Source organism: Canis aureus, chromosome 20, assembly GCF_053574225.1.
Source record: "Canis aureus isolate CA01 chromosome 20, VMU_Caureus_v.1.0, whole genome shotgun sequence".
Lineage (NCBI taxonomy): Eukaryota > Metazoa > Chordata > Mammalia > Carnivora > Canidae > Canis > Canis aureus.
In genome coordinates, this window is record NC_135630.1 from 9251711 (window position 1) to 9273369 (window position 21659).

At 35.9% G+C, this 21659-nt stretch overlaps 1 protein-coding gene across 11 annotated transcripts in view; it reads left to right on the forward strand.

Moving 5' to 3' along the window:
• The window catches only part of ELF2 (E74 like ETS transcription factor 2), a 98821-nt gene that overhangs the window by 16871 nt on the left and 60291 nt on the right, over window positions 1–21659 (forward strand). For all 11 annotated transcript variants that reach the window (XM_077860991.1, XM_077860996.1, XM_077860997.1 and 8 more), the window contains 2 exons: window positions 10794–10881; window positions 12929–13164. In XM_077860991.1, coding sequence (XP_077717117.1) covers window positions 13093–13164 — 72 coding nt within the window. In that variant the 5' untranslated portion in view covers window positions 10794–10881; window positions 12929–13092. The remainder of the gene's footprint in view (window positions 1–10793; window positions 10882–12928; window positions 13165–21659) is intronic.

Here is a 21659-nt window from a genome sequence, read left to right on the forward strand (position 1 = left end):
GGATCATGACCTGAGCTGAAGGCAGCTGCTTAACTGACTGAGCACCCAGACACCGTCATCAGTTCTTTAAATAACTGTAAAGTTTGAGTATTTGGAGTATTTTTAAATGTTGTTGTTTTAAGAGAGAGCAAGTGCCTTTGGGCGCATGTGCAAGTGGAGGGGGAGACAGAGGGAGAGAGAAAATCTTAAGCAGGCTCCATGCCTAGCACAGAGCCTAATGCTGGGCTTAATCTCACAACCCTGAGATCAAGACCTGAGCTAAAATCAAATTGGACGCTTAACCACTGAGCCACCCAGGTGTCCCCAGAGTATTTTTATATGATATGTCTCTTTAGATTTTAATCATCATACTAAAATATTTTGAATAAGTTATCGTTGATTAGGTTACACCTGGGAACCTGGCCATTGTAGTTCTTAGGTTGAAGAAACCAACCAAAGCATGCTTTCAGGGAAAGCATCAAAATATTGTAAACAATTTAGATGAAGTCAGAGATTATATAAATTCAGTTCTTATATGTCATTCATACGTATTGTGCATAAGAATATATAAAGTTAAGAAAATGTATCTTAGTTGGATTAAGAAAATGTATCTTAATTGGATAACAATATCAGGGCCATGAGTAAATAAGGATGTTAAAAATACTGTTATCCATGGTATGGGACTCTTGAAATGCAAAGCTTTTTACAGTTGGTGAGCTATTTCACTCAATTTTCTGATTATTCTCTTCCATCTAATTTTTTCTTTTATAAAATGAGCTCATTTTCTTTTATCCTGTGCAATTTCTACAACTGCATTTATCGTATAAATTTCTAGCATCCAATTTTAAATATCTGGATCAATCACCTTGCCCTAAAGTAGGTCTCATGACATGAACTCTTGCTGCCAGATTTATTTCCAGTCCTGACTTATGGGCCCAAATATTTCTAAACTGTATGCTCCTTAGACTTAGTGAATGGCTTCACTCCCATTTCAAAGGAATCTTTTTTTAAAAGCTTCATTAACTAACTTTTTATCCTTTTATTTATTTAAAATTTTTAGTTTTGTTTATTTTTTAAAGATTTTTATTTATTTATTCATGAGAGACACACAGAGAGAGGCAGAGACACAGGCAGAGGGAGAAGCAGGCTCCTGGCAAGGAGCCCGGTGTAGGGCTCGATCCCAGGACTGGGATCACACCCTAAGCCAAAGGCAGACGCTCAACCAGTGAGCCATCTAGGCATCTCATATTTAAAATTTTTTTTTTTATTTAAAATTTTTAAAAAAGATTTTACTGTATTTATTTTAGAGCAGGATAGAGAATGAGGTGGGGGAGAAGGGCAAAAGAGGGAGAGAGAGAATCCCAAGCCGACTCAGTGTGTGGAGCCCGACGTGGGGTCAATCCCAGGACCTTGAGATCATGACCTGAACCAAAATCATGAGTCAGATGCTTAACTGAGCCACCCAGGTGCCCCTTATTTATTTGTTTTTAAAAGTGTATTCATTTGTTTGTTTGCTTAATTAATTAATTTATTTATTTATTTTTAAGTAATCTCTATATGCAACATGAGGCTCAAACTCAAAACCCTGAGATCAAGACTTGCAGGGTCTTCTGACTGAGCCAACTAGGTGCTCCTGCTTTTTATACCTTTAAAATGTTGTACTTAAAAAAAAAAAAAGTTGTGCTTATTTTTGTCTTAAATCATAAAAATGAACAGCTCAATTTTGCATGAAGAATAGTTAGGTTAGGTTTTAGGCATAATCTATTCTGCTACTGCTTTATTCTTACATCAAGCTTTAGAAATATACAGTTCCAACATTCTACCAAAGAGATGATAATAATAAATTCAATGATATTCAGTGCTCATAATGTACCAGATGCTTTATGTGAAGAGTGAAAAAAACTAAACACACCTACTTCCCAGAGTTGTTTTACTATCTTATTTTGGATGAAGACATTGAAGTTTAAAGAGATAAGTAATTGTCCAAGATTATGTAGTCAGAGGTAAAGCCAAAATTCAGCAAATATTTGCTGAGTGCCTACTGTGTTCTGGGGATGCAGTAGCCAACAGGCTCTTACCTGTTAAATCATAGTAGCTCTTAAATATAAAGCATACTGTCAAAATAATCTTCATGTAATAAGGGGGACAATTATACCTACTTCTTAGGGTCCAAGGATGAATAGACAATGCATACAATTGTGTGGTTCAGTAACTAGAAAAATACATGGTGAGACTATTATATTGAGACTATTAGCATTATAAACTATTTATATAATTCCTGTCAGACTTTGTAGATAATTTTTAAAAATGGGACAATGAATATATAAATCAAAAGTATTTCAGGAATTGAGTTCCATATTAAAAACATTTAATTTTACCAGTAAAATGGCTAAGAATAATAAGGATTTGAGGGGAGAGTATTTGAGAATTTACTGATTCTACAGGCAAGGATCAGTTGTGAATTAATTGTGTATGGATTTAGATTACAAGCTATAGTTCTTAACATCATAATATTGTTAATATTGAATAAGAGTGTATCTAATAAGTTAAATTCTAATTTTCAACACTGTCCTCTCCCTCTTTTAAAGTCAAGTTTTTTGAAGTTTTTATATAGTGAAATTCATCCTTACATTTCCATGAGTTTTTTTTTTTTTGTATTTCCATGAGTTTGACAGATGCTTAGCATTCTGCAATCATTACCACAATCAAGATATAGAATATTTCTAGCATTCCAAGGGGTGCCTGAATAGTGTATTCAATTGAGCATCCAACTCTTGGTTTTGGTTCAGGTGCAGATCTCAGGGTCGTGGGATGGAGCCCTGGGTTGGGCTCTGCGCTCAGCACAGAGTTTGCTTGAGACTCCCTCCCACTTGTGCTCTCTCTCTCTCAAATATATAAATCTTTAAAATCTTTTTTTTTTTTTAAAGAACATTTGTATCACCTCCAGAAAGTTTCCTGGTGCCCTTGGAGGTCAGCTCCTTCCCACTGATTTTCTGTTCCTATAGTTTTACCTTTGCTTGAATATCATATAAATGGAATTGCCCTTCTTCCTTCTGTGTAGTTGTTTAGATATGGTTGCTGCAGTAGTAAACAAGATGACTAACCCCTATGCTGATATAGCTTTCTCACAAATTAGGAATTGCAGTAAGAAGCAATTCGATGAGAAACACATGGCTTGTTAAATTGTAAAAAAGACAGTTTGTCAAAGGATTAGTATTTTTCAGTGTATATGACATATTTAAAAAGAACCGGTTTAGGTTTTCATACTTCAGATGGGAAACTAATAAAATCAAAATGGTTTTGAACCTCCTACCTTGGGCCCCAGTTGTACAAAATTAGGTGAGTCATAATCCTTGATCCATGAAACACTTAAATACTTAGCCCAAGAATGGCTGTTTATTTTTTTTAATAATCTAACAAACACACATTAATCCATCATTCAACATGAGAACTAGAACCTTATCAAGAATTCACTTTACATTTACCCATGTGTATCTTGATTATATAAAAATCTTCTTTTTTTTAAAGATTTATTTATTTATTTATCATAGACAGAAAGAGAATGGCAGAGACATAGGAGGAGGGAGACGCAGGCTCCATGCCTGATCCCGGGACTCCAGGATCGCGCCCTGGGCCAAAGGCAGGCACTAAACCGCTGAGCCACCCGGGGATCTCCTATATAAAAATCTTTTAATAGAATTTTGGTTATATATATTTCTTATTAATTAGTAGGTGTATTTTCCCCTCCCTTTTTTGGGAGGGGGAGGAAGGGAATAAATTTTCCCAGTCTCTTGTCCTTCAATTTTGTTTTTGGTTTCTGTTGTTATGCATTAAAAAAAAAAAGTTGGCGTAGTCAAGTTCATTAATTCTTTGTTTTTTGCTTTCCATGTCTTACTAGTAATTTTTCCTTAACTCTGAGTTCATTAAGATATTGTATATTTTCTTCTAATTTTGCAAAATATTTTGTATATTTAGGTTGTTAGCATACCTGTAATTTGTTTTGTGAATGGTGTGAGGTGTAATGATTTAATTTCTTATCTTGTATGGATAATTACTTGTCTCAGTGTCATTTATTACATTTTTCATTGATTTTAATACACTCCTGTCATATATTGTTTCCAATATGCCTGAGTCTTTTTCTGGCCTTTATATTCTGTTCCATTAGCATATTTGACTGTATATAAACCGCTACTTATTTTACTTACTGCCTAACTGTATAGACTAGGGCAATTCTTCAGGAGGGTCTTAGCTGACTTTTGCCCTGTACTCTTTTACATACTTTTATTTTTTTTCACTATTAAGTTTTTTTGTTAAACGCTTTTGGGATTTTTGGCTGGAAATACATTAAATTTGTTAGATGAATTTGGTGAGAATTGACATCTTTAAGATATTGAGCTTTCCTTTCCCTGGGCATGGGTATCTCTACAAATACATAAGACTTTTTAAATTCCTTTCAATAAATTTTATGATTTTCTCCATAGAGGTCTTTGTACATTTTTTGTTAAATTGAATCTTAGGTGTCTTCTAGTTTTTGTGATTATGTTATCCCATTGATTGATTGATTGATTGTACTCCATTAATATGCTAAAGGTCATTTAGTTATATACTTTATTTTTTAAAGATTTTACTTATTTATTTGAAAGAGAGAGTGAGCACAAGCAGGCAGAGGAAGATGGAGAAACAGACTCATTAGTGAGCAGGGAGCCTGTCGCAGGGCTAAATCCCAGGACCCTGGAATCATGACCTGAGCCAAAGGCAGACACTTAACCAACTGAGCCACCCAGGTTCCTTGAGTTAGATGCTCTAAGTGGGCAACTGAGTGGTATGTCAGTTGTATCTCAGTAGAGTTCTTTAAGGGGCTCCTGGGTGGCTCTGTGGGCTAGTATCCCACTCGGTTTTGGCTCAGGTCATAATTTCAGCTCCATGTTCAGTGTGGAGTCTGCTTGAGATTCATTCTTGCTCCCTCTCCCTTTGCTCCTTCCTCTGCTTCTCTAAATTAAATAAAAATATTTTTTAAAAAAAGTTCTTTAAAAAAGGGTGTGTATATACTTTACTTAGATATTGCCAAATTGTATCAGTTTGCATTCCCACCAGCAATGTATAAGGGTGCACAGTTTCACCAACACAATATACATTTTAATTTTTCACTTTAGTTTTTCACCAATTTGATAGATGAGAGAAATGGTTTCTTATTTTTAAGAAAATTTTTAAAATATTTGCATTTCTCTGTGAGTGAATTTGAACATCTTTTCATATGTTTAAGGGCCATTTTTATATCTGCTATTGTGAATTGTATGTGTTTTCTGTATTTTTCTCTTAGGTTTTTTGGTCCTTTATTCCTCTATTTTAAGTGTTCTTTATGTATTAGTGATATTAACCCTTTGAAATACATTATCCGGGATCCCTGGGTGGCGCAGAGGTTTGGCGCCTGCCTTTGGCCCAGGGCGCGATCCTGGAGACCCGGGATCGAATCCCACATCGGGCTCCCGGTGCATGGGGCCTGCTTCTCGCTCTGCCTGTGTCTCTGCCTCTCTCTCTCTCTCTCTGATGACTATCATAAATACATAAAAAAAAAAAAAAAAGAAATACATTATCCCATTTCTAATATCATAGTTTGAGTTTTCCTTGCTTTTGCACTTTATATAAATAAAGTTATACACAAACTTTTTAAAAAAAGATTTTATTTATTTATTCATAGAAACACAGGGAGAGAATGAGAGGCAGAGACACAGGCAGAGGGAGAAGCAGGCTTCATGCAGGGAGCCCGATGTGGGACTCGATCCCGGGTCTCCAGGTGGCGCTAAACCTCTGCGCCACCGGGGCTGCCCTACACAAACTGTTTTTGATGAGAGTGTGATTTGTACTGTAAGCACCTAAATTATAGTCTGAGCAGAATTTACTTCTGAGTGATACTTAAGTTTTTATCATTTTGCAGTTTTTTTCAATCCTGAGGATAGCATTTATTATTCAAAGTTCTCATTTCTACGCCAATTTCTATCCTGTCTCCTAGTCCCAGAGCAAATGATGGCTCCTTTCTGAAGTTTTTCTAGAACTCCCTGAGGTTGACTCAGATGTTCCTTTTTTTAATATTCTATACTTTGTAATTTCTTTAATGGGATTTACATGGTTGTAATTGCTTTTATATAGTTTCTTTTTACTAGACTTTAAGCTGTTTGAAGGCTAAGTTCTGACTTCACTTTTGTGTTCCTGGCATAGTTCTGTGTTTGGGAAATACTAAGTGCTCGATAAAGATTATTTGGGATGCCTGGGTGGCTCAGCAGTTGAGCGTCTGCCTTTGGCTCAGGGTGTGATCCCGAAGTCCCAGGATCGAGTCCCACATTGGGCTCCCTGCATGGAGCCTGCTTCTCCCTCTGCCTATGTCTCTGCCTCTCTCTCTCTCTCTCTCATAAGTAAATGAATAAATAAATAAAACCTTTAAAAAATAAAGATTATTAAAAGAACTGGTGTAGTAAGAGATGGGAAGGGGGTGACATAATTGTAGGGAAAAAATTTGAATAACCAAAGAAGAGGGCATTCCTGGTGAGAGAAGAGCACTAGCAAAGGGAATAGGGATGGGGATGAGCATGGTATGTAAGTGAACAGTGAAGATACTTGTCTGATTGGAACATGTTTGTTTATTCTTGTACTCGTCACGTCTTTATTGTGTATCTGCCGTATGAAAGGCACTAGTTTAGATGATATAAACCACAGATTTTTAAAACTTGGTACTTTGGGAAAGTAGATGTAAGATCAGGAAGGTAAAGAGGAGCAGGATTTTAGAGGGGCTGGAAGGAAGTTGGGCTTGAAGATTGGTAAGAGGTGGCAAGTGAAGAATCTGCTGGAAGTTGTTATTTCTCTGATGTTTTTATGAGGGAGGTACATGTGTGGCTGGGGGAAGAGGGTCCTAGAAGATGATATTAAGCCTGAGGGGATCAGGTTACCTTACAGCCTGAGACCTGTAAGACAGCTGGGAATTGGCCAAATGAGCAAGCAAAGGAAGGATATTCACGATAAGAGAGAGAGAAGGACATACAGAACTATGAACAATGTGGTTTAACATTAGGTAAAGGGAATAAAGGAAGATGAAACTGGACAAGTGAGCATGGTTTGGATTTGTGATTTCTGTACCTGAGCATATCAGAATGAACATTTCATAACTTGAGAAAAGTTGACCTATCCCCTTGCTTGTTCCTACTAAGTTAAGATTTGCACTCCCCTTGCAAAGAGGTTGAGATTTCATTGCACAGGTGATGAGGAACTATTGAAGAATTTTGAGAGTGGCCTAACATTATTGCATCTTAGATCATCCTGATATTGCAGAAGGTAGAGTTGAAGGATGGGAAGATGAGAGATAAAGAGGCAAATTCGGGGCCCATTAAAACAATATAGAGAAATGATAATAGGACCTTGGCTAAGGGAGGATATAAGATTATAGAAATGAGGTCAAGAGTGACAGAGTATGATAGTGTTGATTAACTCTGTTTTTCAGGAACTCTGAACTTCAGGAACTTTACTTTTTAGACAACTTGTGTGGCTGTTAAGGCAGCTTACTGAGCTAGCACAGCAGGAGAAGTAATATGTTTCCTAGCAGAGGAAGAAGTGGGTTTAGTTTGGGACACATTGGACTTCTCTTCCCACACTTTCCTCTATCCCATTGAATGGCTATTCCAATGTGCTTTGTTGTCTTTGGATTCATTCTTGATTCTTCTTTTTATCTCATATCCACATCCAGATTGCTATAAAATTTGTCCATTTACCTTCAAACTATATCTAACAGTTGATGACTTTTTACTTTCTCCAGAACCTACCACCCTCATCTTAACCACTATCATTTCTCACTTAATTATTATAGTAGCTTCCTAACTGATTTCCCTGTTTATGCCTTTGTCGGTTTTCAACCCAGCTTTGAATGATTCTTATAATAATCAATCATCTCTTTGCATAAAACTCTCCTTTCCTTGGAGTAAATGTCACAGACTTCAAGGAGGGCCTATATGATCCTTTCTCCTTATTCACTCTCATCTTTTTTTACTTTTTTTTTTTTTTTTTGCTTACTTCACTCCAGCCACATTGGCCTCCTTGCTGATCCTTGAACTAATCTGACATATGCCATTCTGAAGATATGCATTTCCCTTTCCTTTGACTAGAGGGCTCCTCCCTCAGTCACTGACACAGTTCACTCCCTACTTTCAGGTTTTTACTCATTTGTTACTTTTTTAGTGAATCCTTCACTGACCATCCAGTTTGAAATTATAGTTCTCTTCACTGCTGAATATTCTTTCCCTCTGGTTCATTTGTCTCCTTAGCCTTTATCACTATCTACGTGTATGCCAAACATATTTTGTTTATTTTCTTTTTTTGTTTAAAAGATTTTATTTATTTATTCATGAGAGATAGAGAGAGAGAGAGAGAGAGAGGGAGAGAGGCAGAGACACAGGCAGAGGGAGACACAGGCTCCATGCAGGGAACCTGATGTGGGACTCGATCCTGGGACTCCAGGATCATGCCCCGGGCTAAGGCAGGCGCTAAACCCGCTGAGCCTCTCAGGGATCCCTATTTTGTTTATTTTCATCTCTTCCTATTGGAATTTAAGATCCATAAGAATGAGGAGTTTTGCTTTATTTGCTACTGTACGTTTAACACTGAAAACTGTTAGCATATAATGGGTACTCAATATTCATTGAATGACTTAAATTAATTGATGGAATGTTTGGGATATCCTGGGATAGATGCTTACTATTTATTTATACCCTTTTTAATTTCACAAAGAAGTAGGCAAGGAAGTGTCTAACAGACAGGTATGCCTGGATAGCTCAGTCAGTTAGGTGTCTACCTTCAGCTCAGGTCATGATCTCAGTGTCTTGGGATTGAGCCTGTATCAAGCTCCCTGCTCAGCAGGAAACCTGCTTCTCCCTCTGCCCTTCGCCCTGCTCATGTCCTCTCTTTCTCTCAAATAAATAAAATATTTTTTAAAAAAGAATGTGTCTAGTAGACAAACTGGAGCCCATTAAAATGGTTTAGATTGGAAGAGAGATATGCATGAAGCCATGGCAATACATAAGATAGCTTAGAGAGAGTGTAAAGAGTCAGAAGACGATTAGGGGTGGGATTCTGGAAACACCTCCATGTAAGGGCTGACCAGAGAGTAACATTGTTCTTTGACTTTGACAAGCAGGAACCTGCTTTAGGCCTTGTGGTTTATGACCTTGTGAAGGTCCTCATCCTGACCTTCGTGGAGCTATACCCCTCCTGATGGGATGAGGCATGTATGTGTGTATGTGTGTGTGGCGAGAGAGGGAAGCACAAGGGAACTAGTTCATTTGGTACCCATTTCTAGACTTGAGTTCTGAATATTTGAACCCTAGAATTCCCTGCCCACGTGGCCCTTCTAAAGCCTCTTCTCTTCTCTCTTGACTGAACACATGTATGGGCTTCTCTTGGTGTAAGGAATGACCAAGAAGCTGCTGTTTGCAGGCATGTGGCCAGAACTTGGACATGTAGGATGGGATGTCTACATGTATACATATGAGGTTCCTTATAGTATGGAGTAGAGCTAAAGGTGGGAATAGAAAAAGGGGCAGGCTCCCAAAGAATTTGAGTGACTCCCATGCTCCTATAAAACTTGAGGTGGTTTGAGAATTCCAATCAGAACTTAGCCTTTTAGGTTGTTATCAAAGTATACATATCAAGATAGGAGGATAGAATAATAATTTAACAACCTGTTAGCTTGATGTATAATTTAAAAATATTTAGACATATGGAATGTAGGCTTCCGTTTGTACTCTTGATCTAAACCCCTTGAAAATTAGGGGTTGGCTTACAGGAGGGAACTGAAAAGGAGTAGCTAGAGAGGGAGAGGATAAATTCAAGATAGAGTTTCAAGGAGGGATGATAAATAGTGTCAAAGACTTAGAGACATTAAGTCCTATGAAAACAGATGTATCCATTGGATTTAACTGACAATCAGAATTTAGTAAAAATTTCAGCTGGTGGTGATGGTTGCCAAACTCCCATAAAAGGGAGAATACCTGAAGAATTAGGAAGTGGATATTGAAGATAGAAGTTTGTTTTTTTTTATATCTGTCTCTGAGAAAGGAAGAAACTAGAAGAGTAGCTGGAGTGGTTTGTAGGGTCATGGAGGAAGACCTTTCTATGTTTAAGATGAAAATGTCTTACAAATGCTGAGATGTTAATGGAGAGGACCCAATGTCAAGTAAGAGAAGATTAAGGAAAAGGAGGGAATGATTGATGGAGCAAGACCTTACATCCAGTACATGGGTCATTAGATTAGCCTTTGAAGGGATGAGGGCTATTTGAGGAAGCTTGGGATGTTTGGACGTATATGGAAGCTAAGTTTGGAGGGTTAGAGAGTCGGAAAGTGACTTAATAGGCAATAGAATATTGATTTTGTTTTACAGTGGTTTTGTGAGTTAGTGTTTTTAAACATGATTTTATATTTCTAGGCATCAGGGGTTATTATACCTGCAACCACTCCTGTCGGTTGATGGAAATATAGCCATACTATGAGGCATAGGCTGTAGCATTTTGGATCTATCATTATTCAAAAGATCCAGTATAACAAATATATAAACTCGGCAATTTAGTGGTGACTTAAAATTTCTGATTCCTCCAGTAGCCTAGAAATAATTTTTTATTATGCTTATTATATATATGTATGTATATTATATAATGTATGCTCAGGATTTGGAGATGGTTTGTTATAAGAAGTACATATTGTCTGAGTCATACCTATTTTGGGCAAAATATTTTTAAATAGAATTATATTAATACTGTCTTTTTCCTCCTCCCAACAGTAGTTCCAAAGAACTGCTGGTTTATATTTTAGCTCTTGCCAAGTTGTGAAAATAGTGAAGGATGCTTACACTACTTAACATTCAAATTGTAAGTAAACTTTATTTCTGCTATTATTACCTTTATGTTAAGAAAACAGAAATTGAAAATAGTCATTACCCTAATATGATAATAGTGAGCTTTAGTGTGATGTGGATTATGGATTTTTACTAATTTTTGTTGTTAAGATATTAATACATCCTATCCCATTTTCTGTGATGAGATCAAAAAGAATATTTATAGTTCTGAATGAATCTTATATAGTAGGTATGAAATTTCTGCTTTTTTCCCCCAGGTATTTTATTGTATAAATTAATGGAAATTCTTTATTATTTTATTTCATATCTGTATAGTGCCAGTGGTCAAACTTAATGTAGGATATAATATTAATGAAATGATTTATTAGAAATACATGTTTATTTCTCTTTAAATATGCTTACTTCTTCTACATTACATGATTTTTATCTGAACATCTGCAAAAAATAAATCTTTAATTCCGCCATGAAAAATTTAACCTATATAAAATCAAATAAAATATAACTTTTTAGGAATAATCTAATGCATAAATCTAGATGATGTATGTATATATCAATATTCATCTCTGCTAGGAGAAAAAAGTTTGAATTATGTTTACTTGAAACCATTTGCTATGTTGAAATTTTTTTTTAAGATTTATTTATTTTAGAGCGAGCACGAGTGGTGGGGAGGGGTGAAGGGAGAGGGCATCCTTGCTGAGAGCAGAGCCCTACATGGGGCTTGATCCCATGACCCTGAGATCATGACCTGAGTGGAAACTGAGAGTCAGACTCTTAACTGACTGAGCTACCTAGGTGCTGCTACTATAGTGAATTTTTTTTTAAAGATTTTTATTGATTTGTTTGACAGAGAGAGAGAGAGAGAGAGAGAGGAAGAGTGGAGGGAGAGAGAGGGTGAGAAAGAGAGAGAGAAAAAATAAGCAGGGGGAGCAGGAGAGGGAGAAGCAGGCTCCCCATTGAGCAGGGAGCCTGTTGGGGGGCTTGATCCCAGACCATGGGATCATGACCTGAGCTGAAGGCAGACTCTTTAGCCTACTGAGCCACCCAGGCACCTCTGCTATAATGAATTTTTAACCAAGAGCAAAAAGACTAGTTTTTTTTTCTAAATCAGGATATTTCTACTTTATTTTATTTTATTTTAATTCAATTTGCCAACATGTAACACCTAAGGCTCATCACATCATTTGTAGCAAAAAAACTATAGAGAAATTAAGAATGTTAAAGTAATACTAAAGGCATTCCAAGTGATTTTGCTACTTTATTTTTGAACTACTCTATTTGAAATTATAAATATACAACTCAGATTAATCCGTTTTATATGCCGTATATGGTATTCAAAATCTGAACACAAAATGAGATTGCTACTATAAGCAAAAGACAAGTGTAATTATATTATTCAAATAAAGAAACCAAATGAGCCAAAGAATAGTGAAATATTTACAAACCAATAAATCTTTTAATTTGCTAAATAGGCAAATAGTTTTAGAAGTTGTCTTGATTTAGCATATTTTGTTATCAATGCATAAAAGATTTTTAAAATTTCTACCAAAATTATTTTGGGAATAAAAGTACATCTTCATAAAAGGACAAAGTTATAACATTTTATCTCTTGGAATGTCAATGTCATAAGGTCATCCATGTGCAATAGCTTGGTTGCAATAAATTGTTTATGAACTTGACAGCTCTAAGAAGTAGAATGCTCATTACTGCCCTCTTTAGACCCTGGCTTTATTTTTTTTTATTTTATTTTTTAAAAAAGATTTATTTATTTATTCATGATAGAGAGAGAAAGAGAGAGGCAGAGACACAGGCAGAGGGAGAAGCAGGCTCCATGCCAGAAGCCCGACGTGGGACTCGATCCCGGGACTCCAGGATTGCACCCTGGGCCAAAGGCATGCGCTAAACCGCTGAGCCACCCAGGGATCCCCTAGACACTGGCTTTATAAGCCTAAGCTCCTTTTTCTTGGTTTACAAAAATGTCAAAGATTAGATTGTAAAATAGGTTGTACTTTATATACTTCCTGTATATTTTTAATAACTTTTCAAATTCTTCCTCTTTTTAGGCTCTTTGGCTAATCATCTTTAGAAGACTGGATTTCTGGATATCTCCTTCACTCCATGTCTATTGACTTTTAAAACATAATGCAAACCTGTACCACTGGCCATCATCCATGAACCTTTAAATTACACTGATTTATAGTGTTTGAAGCTTCCTCAGGGAGTAACAATGACATCAGCAGTGGTTGACAATGGAGGTTCTATTTTGGAGCTTTCCAGCAATGGAGTAGAAAATCAAGAGGTTAGGCATCCAATGTATTACATTTCTGTTTTGTTCATAGAAATCATTATATGAACTAATTTTGAAATTAATGGGAAATAGGTATTTTTGAGTAGAGTTAAATGTATGATGCATGAAATTGAATATGTCATGTGCCCTCAAAACTTAGTTAGGCTCATCTGAGTTGTTGGAACATGCATATGTTAGAATGAACTGGAGGAAAAATTGAAAGAAAGAACACAGAAAGTATTAGTTGAGATAGATTTTTAATTCCTGATAAAAATCCATTGTTTTGGATTAAAGTGTTTATAGGTATATACTGTATCTAAGTACATAAATTATATTCATCTTAAATTAGAATTCTGTATCTCCTTTAGTTGTCATCTTTTGTTATTCTACCTGATTCAGTGTGAAGATCTATCATATTTTAATCCTAAGTGTATATACTTAAGAATTTGGATGGTTTGTAAATCAGAAAAGTTTTGAGATTTTATACATATAGATCTCTGCATCATTAACATATCTGGTTATTTTTTTGTTATTGATAACATTAAAGAATAGGAGACAGAGTAGAAAAACAACAGTACCAGAAACATATGGACTTCCAGGGCCTGACTTCTGTTCCCACCATTCACTAAAGACTGAATATTGGGAAGAATCTAAATTAAAATATGGTAATGCTGTTACAATAATAGACAGATACTTGGTCAGAGATGAGAGGGACAAATGGAGAGTTGGCTGTATTTAAAAAATCTGTTTTCTCTATATTCTGTGAAAGATATTGCTGTTACTGGTCCTTAGTACCAGCATATAATACTGTGACAGAACCAAGAAATAAGTTAGGAATAAGGCTGTTTTTGGAGTCTGCTTCTTTTTCTTGCTTGTTTGTGTCTCTTCAATCTTCCAAGATAACTATGGTTAAAGTCAGTGGGAAGGAGATAAACTGAAGATATTACTTTTTCTTTGTTCTCAGTGGACTTGGTAACCAGAATGTTCTAATTGTATTTGAATCTAAAACTGGTTCAAAGTCCATTAAGAGAAGCCACAGCCAGAGAACATACTTAATTCTCTTCATTGATTTCTACTTGTTCCTTGAAGATTTGCTTTCTATATAATCACTTCTAGGTATGACTCACCAAGGAGATCAGGGTCTCAGGGGACTTACTATCCCCTTCACATCACCCAGACCAATTATTATTTCTTTTTCCAGTGCTTCCTCTTTGTTGTATAATTTTACTCTGTAGTATTTAACCCTAAGAAGGGAACCACCACGAGTAATAGGCAGAGTATATTTACCTTGTACTGGTTTGGTATCATTAATGTGGGAAAAAGAATACAACAGTTTCTGGAAGACACTATATTTTTCTTTCTTTATATGGAACCCAGTGTTCATGGTCTGGAGAACTGATTATTATATAAGAATGAATCTGATAAATGAAATCATTTCACCAAGGCATTGTTGACTAATGATTTATGTGGTAGATAGTCACAGGCATTTTAGGTAGTATGGCACTAGAATGGGAGAAATTGTTCTTGGGGAACTCTTTCTTCAAATTATATGATATAGGTACCCACTTACTTTCACTTATTTGTCCCTTCAGCAGATATTAATTGACCACTTTCTGTGTGTCAAGTACTTTTTAAGGCATTGGGAATAAAAATATTTGGCTATGAAAAATAAATCAGGGCTAGAAATAGAGAGGTGGTAGGGGATATTTTAGTTAGGGTGGTCAGGGAAATAGTTTCTGAAAGAGTAGCATTTTAGTTTAGATCTAAACAAAGTAATGGCTTGGGCTATAGAAATAGGAACATCTAGGGGAAGAGAATTCCAGGAAGAAATTGAAAAGCCACTAGTATCTGAAATATCTCCTAATATTACAGAGGGAATTTTGAGGATAGTGTATGGAAAGATAGATTTAATAACTACACTCTAGAATGTGGGGTGGGGTGAAAAAAATGACCTGTTAAAATTTTATAATCACAGCTCTAGAATCTGAAGAAAAAAAATAAATGTTTAAAAAGTTGTGGGCATTTGAAGAGTTATTGATGATTTTTAGGCTTTATTTTTTTAACTTTATTCCTTATTATAAAAGTAATAATTTTATAAAATTAGAATAATTATATTCCTTATTATAAAAGTAATAATTTTATAAAATTAGAATAATTATATTTCTGACAAAGAGACCTGATTATAAAAGTAATGCATTTTATAAAATTAGAATCATTTTATTTCTGACAGAGACCAAAAACCAAAGATACCTACTTACTTATCAGAGTATAGATGCAAAAATAAAAAATAGAATAGAAATAAATATATAAAATGGAGTCCAGTGCCAAATAGGATTTTAGATACACAAGGATATTTCAATATAAAAAAAAACCTAGTTAATATATATATAAGCCCTAATAATAGGATATATGATCTATGACATGTTAATAGGGATAAAATAACTGATGAAATGAGATTTTATGAAATTAAATATCCATTTCTGATAAAAACTCTTAATAATATAAATATAAGTATATATTTCTGTAACATTGTAAAAAAATAACTGTTACAAATCAGTAGCCAGAATCCTGTTTAATGGTGAAGTACTAGAGTATTTCCTCTAAAGTGTGGGCAGTACCATAACTATTATTTAATATTTTCCTGTAATCAGATAAGATAATGAAAAAATATATAAGTGTTAGAAGACCAAATTATTATTTTCAGATAATATGATTCTCTACCTGGGAAAACCAGAGGAAATCCATGAAAACCAATTAGAACTAATAACAGTGCTTGGTAGTTTGGTGGGTACCCTGATTTAATTAACTTAAAAAATATCTAGCTATCCTTTGTAAGGAAATAGAAGAGATCATGGAAAATAAGATTCCGTTCAGAAAATTAGCAAAAAATATAAAATATTGAGGAATAAGTGTAAAAGACATATGGGGCTTCTTTGAAGACATTGAAGTACATGAAAGAAGGTACATGAAAGAAGACTTCCATAAATAAAGAGATATACTTTGTACTTGGATAGGAGAGATGGAAGGAGTCAATATTGTGGAGGATGTCAATTTCCTGCAGTTTATGTATTTTATTCCATCTCTATCAAATCTTAGGGCAAGTTTGGGGGAAATTGATAATGAATGTATAGATTGTATGGAAGAATAGATAGGCAGGAATAACCAGATCAGTTTTTGAAAAGGAAATGTATAGCAGGTAAGTCTCATAAAAGTCAGAGTTAATGCTGAAAAATAAAGAGGATTTAAATACATTTTTAAAAACATAGCAAATACAATTCTAGAGAGCATCTACTTTCAGACAAATAAGATTGGGAGTTCTGTGGAATAACTGAGACCAGATTTTTATTCCCACCATAAACAACTAGGAAAATGAACAAACATGTGAAAGCACAGTTCTGAAACATTGGTGCTATGGCCTGAATGTTTGTGACCCCCCCTCCCAAATTCATATGTTGAACACTACCCTCCAAACATAATGGTATTGGAAGCTAGGGCCTTTGGGAGGTAATTAAGTCATGAGGGAGGAACTGTCATGCATGGGATTAGTGCTCTTTTAAAAGGTTCCATGGAGATCCCTTGTTCCTTCTGCTGTGTAAGGATATACAATAAGGCGTCCTTGACCTGGAAAAAGACCCTCATCCAGTCATGCTGGCACCTTGATTTTGGACTTACAGCTCCCACAACTATGAACGATAAATTTCTACTGTTCATAAGCCACATCAGTGTTATTTTGTTGGAGCAGCCTGAATGGACTAAGACAATTGGACATCAGGAAGCACAGCAGTGTGTTTCTTAAGAGAAGAGCAGATAATCTCTGTACTGACTCATTGCTTGAAGCAACTTTCTGGATCTAGCATAGTGGGGAGGAACCCAAGCAAAGAGTGATAGTCTCACTGAATTGAGGAAGTACAATTTGGAATATGGAGAGACAAACATGACTAATTTGAAGTGCAAAGTATCTGAGAGGAAGAAGCTGCTCAGAGGAAGAATACCAGAATTCAGCCTCAAGTAACCTGATCTTTAGCTGAATAAGCTGCTCAGATATAATATGAAACTCCATGAAACCAGGCAAAGAATGACCAGAAAGGTATAAATTCAATAATATACTGAAAAATCTAGAGTTCAGTCCTAAGCAGTTAGAAGAGAGAGTCCTTATTAAATGCTCAGGACATTCCTACAGACTCCAGAAGTGTTATGCCTTCCAGTAGGGCTGTAGTAGCCGTAGAATAAAGGGTAGTTCAAACTTGACCTAAAAAGTTAAAAAAGAGGCCTTGAAGAAGTTGATCATAAATAACAATTTTTTTTTTTAGGATTTTATTTTTAAGTAATCTCTACACCCAACATGGGGCTTGAACTCACAATGCAGAGATTAAGAGTTGCATGCTCTTCTGACTGAGCCAGCCAGGTGCCCCTTGAGCCATAAAGAACCTAAACATTATTAAGATATGACAACAGTATGTAAATTGTACCCAACAGTGTAAAATTTACATATCTAACACCTAACCATGTTAAATGCAAAGAAGCAGGAATAATGTAACCTATAACCTGAAGAAAAAATGTATCAAGACAAAAACAAATGATAGAGATGACGAAAGGAGCAGATAAGACTTAAAAACAGCCATTATAAAAAAAAAAAAAAACAAAAAAAAAACAGCCATTATAAATATGGTCAAGATGTTAGAAAATATGCACCTCAGAGGAGAGGCATAAAAGACATTAAAAAAAATTCCAGAGATGAAATATATACTTTGTAAAGAAAATTTCACTGAATAAAATTAAAAATAGATCAGGTACTACAGATGAAAAGACAAATAAATTTGAAGAGAGCAATAGAAACTGCATTATGAAGCACAAAGAAAAACTGAAAAAAAAAAAAAAAACATGAAAAAAGACGTAGTTATCTGTGGGAAATACCAAGTTGTCTAAAATACATGTAATTTGAGTCCCAGAATGAGAGGAGTGGAGGGAAACAGAAAACAATAAATGAAATAATGACCATCAAAATTTTCAATTTTGATGAAAAATAAAAACCCAAACCCATAGATCTGAGAATCTTAACCTCAAGCAGGATAAAGCAGAGGCACTGAGGCACATTATTATTATTTTTGACACTGGGCCACATTATAACAAAAATGCTGAAAGCAAATTTCAGAAAGAAAATCCTGAAAGCATGCAGAGAAAAAAAATCCTACAAACAGAAAAACAAATGTAGTGACAACAGACATCTTGATACTGATACTATGCAAGTGAGAAGATAATGACTTCTTTAAAATGTAGCAAGAGGGATCCCTGGGTGGCGCAGCGGTTTGGCGCCTGCCTTTGGCCCAGGGCACGATCCTGGAGACCTGGGATCGAATCCCACGTTGGGCTCCCGGTGCATGGAGCCTGCTTCTCCCTCTGCCTGTGTCTCTGCGCCTCTCTCTTTCTCTCTCTCTCTCTCTCACTGCGTGGCTATCACATATTAAAAAAAAAAAAAAAATGTAGCAAGACTAAAACTTGTCAGCCTATAAGGATATAGCCAGTGAGAATATCTCTCAAAAGTGAAGTGAAAAGTGAATTTGTCATCAGCAAACTTTTGTTAATAAGAATTGTTACAAGAAGTTCTATAGGTAGGGCAGCCCGGGTGGCTCAGCGGTTTGGTGTTGCCTTCAGCCCAGGGTGTGATCCTGGAGACCCGGGATCGAGTCCCATGTCGGGCTCCCTGCATGGAGCCTGCTTCTCCCTCTGCCTGTGTCTCTGCCTCTCTCTCTCTCTTTCTGTGTATTCTCATGAATAAGTAAATAAAATCTTAAAAAAAAAAAAAGTTCTATAGGCACTAAGGTAGATGATACCGAATGGTATAGATCTACATAAAGGAATGAAAAGCCCTGGAAATGTGTAAATATAAAATTTATATTTATATAAACATAAAATTAAAGATCAGTTCTTAACTTAAAAAAAATATTTGTTTAAGACAATAACAGTGTCTTGGGTTTACAACGTGAAGAAGTAAATGTATGACAACAGTAAGCAAAGGATAGGAGAGAACTGTAGGAATACTATTGTAAGCTTGTACATTATACACGAAGTAACATTACGCATATATAAACTGTGGTAAACATATTGTAAACTTTAGAGAACCACTAGGAAATGAAGCAAAGAACTATGGATAGCAAGCAATTTTTGAATTAAAAATTGCTACTAAAAAAAGACTCAGTTCAAAAGATGACAGAATAAAGAGAGGAATAAATGAAACAACAAACAGAGCAAGGGGGTGGATTTAAATCCCATTTTATTGATAATATTAAATGTAAATATTCTAAACAGTGCAATTAAAATGCAGATATTGTCAGATTGGGTTAAAAACCAAATCTATTTATGTTTCATACAAACAACTCATTCTAAGTATAACAACATAGCATAAAAGTAAGAGTATAGGAATACACTACAAACATTAATCATAAAAAAGCTGAAGTGGCTTCAGGACAAAAATATTACCAGGGATAAAGATAGATATTTTCTATATGATAAAAGGACCATTTGTCAAGAAATAGGTATGCATTCAATATTAGAGCTTCAAAATACATAAAGCATAAAGTGACAGAAGTGAAAGAAAACATAGATAAATCCACAGTATTAGCTGGAGGTTGCTGCATTCTTCTCAGAAGCTGCAATCCTCTCAGAAGCTCTCTACCCAGTAGTACCAGAATACACATTTATTTTGAGTGCACATAGTGAACCAAAATAGAGAATATGCTGGGCTATATATCTCAATAGTTTTTTATTAATTTTTTTTTATTTTTAAGTAATCTCTACACTCAACATGGGGCTCAAACTCAACCTTGAGATCAAGAGTCACATGCTGAGCCACAAAGATGCCCCATACATCTCAATACTTTAAAAAAAATTATTTATTTATTTTAGAGAAAGAAAGGGCAAGCAGGGAGAGGGGCAGAGAGAGAGGGAGAGGGAGACAATCAGATTACCTGCTGAGTGAGGAGCCTGACATGGGGCTCGATCCCACAACTCTGAGATCAACCTGAGCAACCTGAAATGAAATAAAAAGTTGGATGCTTTCCTTCCTTGATTAAAACTTTCCACACTGTAGGGATAGAGGGAACATACCTCAGTATCATAAAAGCCATTTACAAAAAGCCCACAGTGAATATCATTCTCAACAGGGAAAAACTGAGAGCTTTCTCCCTAAAGTCAGGAACACGGCAGGGATTACCACTCTCACCACTTTTGTTCAAAATAGTATTAGAAGTCCTAGCCTCAGTAATCAGACACACATAGAAATAAAAGGCACTGGGGTGGGCAAGAAGAAGTCAAATTCTCACTCTTCACAAATGACATGATACTCTATGTGGAAAACCCAAAAGATTCCACTGCAAAATTGCTAGAACTCATACAGAAATTCAGCAAAGTGGCAGGGTATAAAATCAGTGCACAGAAATCAGTTGCATTTTTATACACTAACAATGGGACAGAAGGAAGAGAAATTAAGTAGTGGATCCCATTTACAACTGCACCAAAACCCATAAGATACCTAGGAATAACCAAAGAGGCAAGGGATCTGCACTCTGAAAATAATAGAACACTCATGAAAGAAATTGAGGAAGACACAAAGAAACGGAAAGATGTTCCATGCTCATGCTTTGGAAGAAAAATATTGTTAAAATGTCTATGCTACCTAGAGCAATCTATACCTTCAGTGCGATTCCTATCAAAATATCATCAACATTTCTCACTGAGCTGGAACAAGTAATCCTAAAATGTGTATAGAACTAGAAAAGGGACAGCCCGGGTGGCTCAGCAGTTTAGCGCTGCCTTCAGCCCAGGGCCTGATCCTGGAGACCCGGGACCAAATCCTGCGTCAGGCTTCCTGCACGGAGCCTGCTTCTCCCTCTGCCTGTCTCTCTGTGTCTCTAATAAATAAATAAAATCTTAAAAAAAAAATAGAAAAGACCAGGAATAGCCAAAGGGTTGTTGAAAAAGAAAACCAAAGCCGGGGGCATCTCAATTCCGGACCTCAAGCTCTATTACAAAGCTGTAATCATCAAGACAGTGGTCCTGGCACAAGAACAGACATATAGGTCGATGGAACAGAAGAGAGAACCCAGGAATGGACCCTCCACTCTTTGATCAACTAATCTTTAACAAAGCAGGAAAGAATATCCACTGGAAAAAAGAGTCTCTTCAACAAGTGGTGTTGGGAAAAGTGGACAGCCACATGCAGAAGAATGAACCTGGACCATTTCCTCACACCATACACAAAAGTAGACTCGAAATGGATGAAAGACCTAAATGTGAAACAGGAATCCATCAGAATCCTAGAGGAGAACACAGGCAACAACCTCTTTGACCTTGGCCACAGCAACTTGCTTCTAGAAAAGCTCCCAAAGGCAAGGGAGACAAAGGCAAAAATGAACTATTGGGACTTCATCAAGATAAAAAGTGCACAGCAAAGGAACCAGTTGACAAAGCCAAAAGACAACCACAGAATGGGAGAAGATACTACAAATATC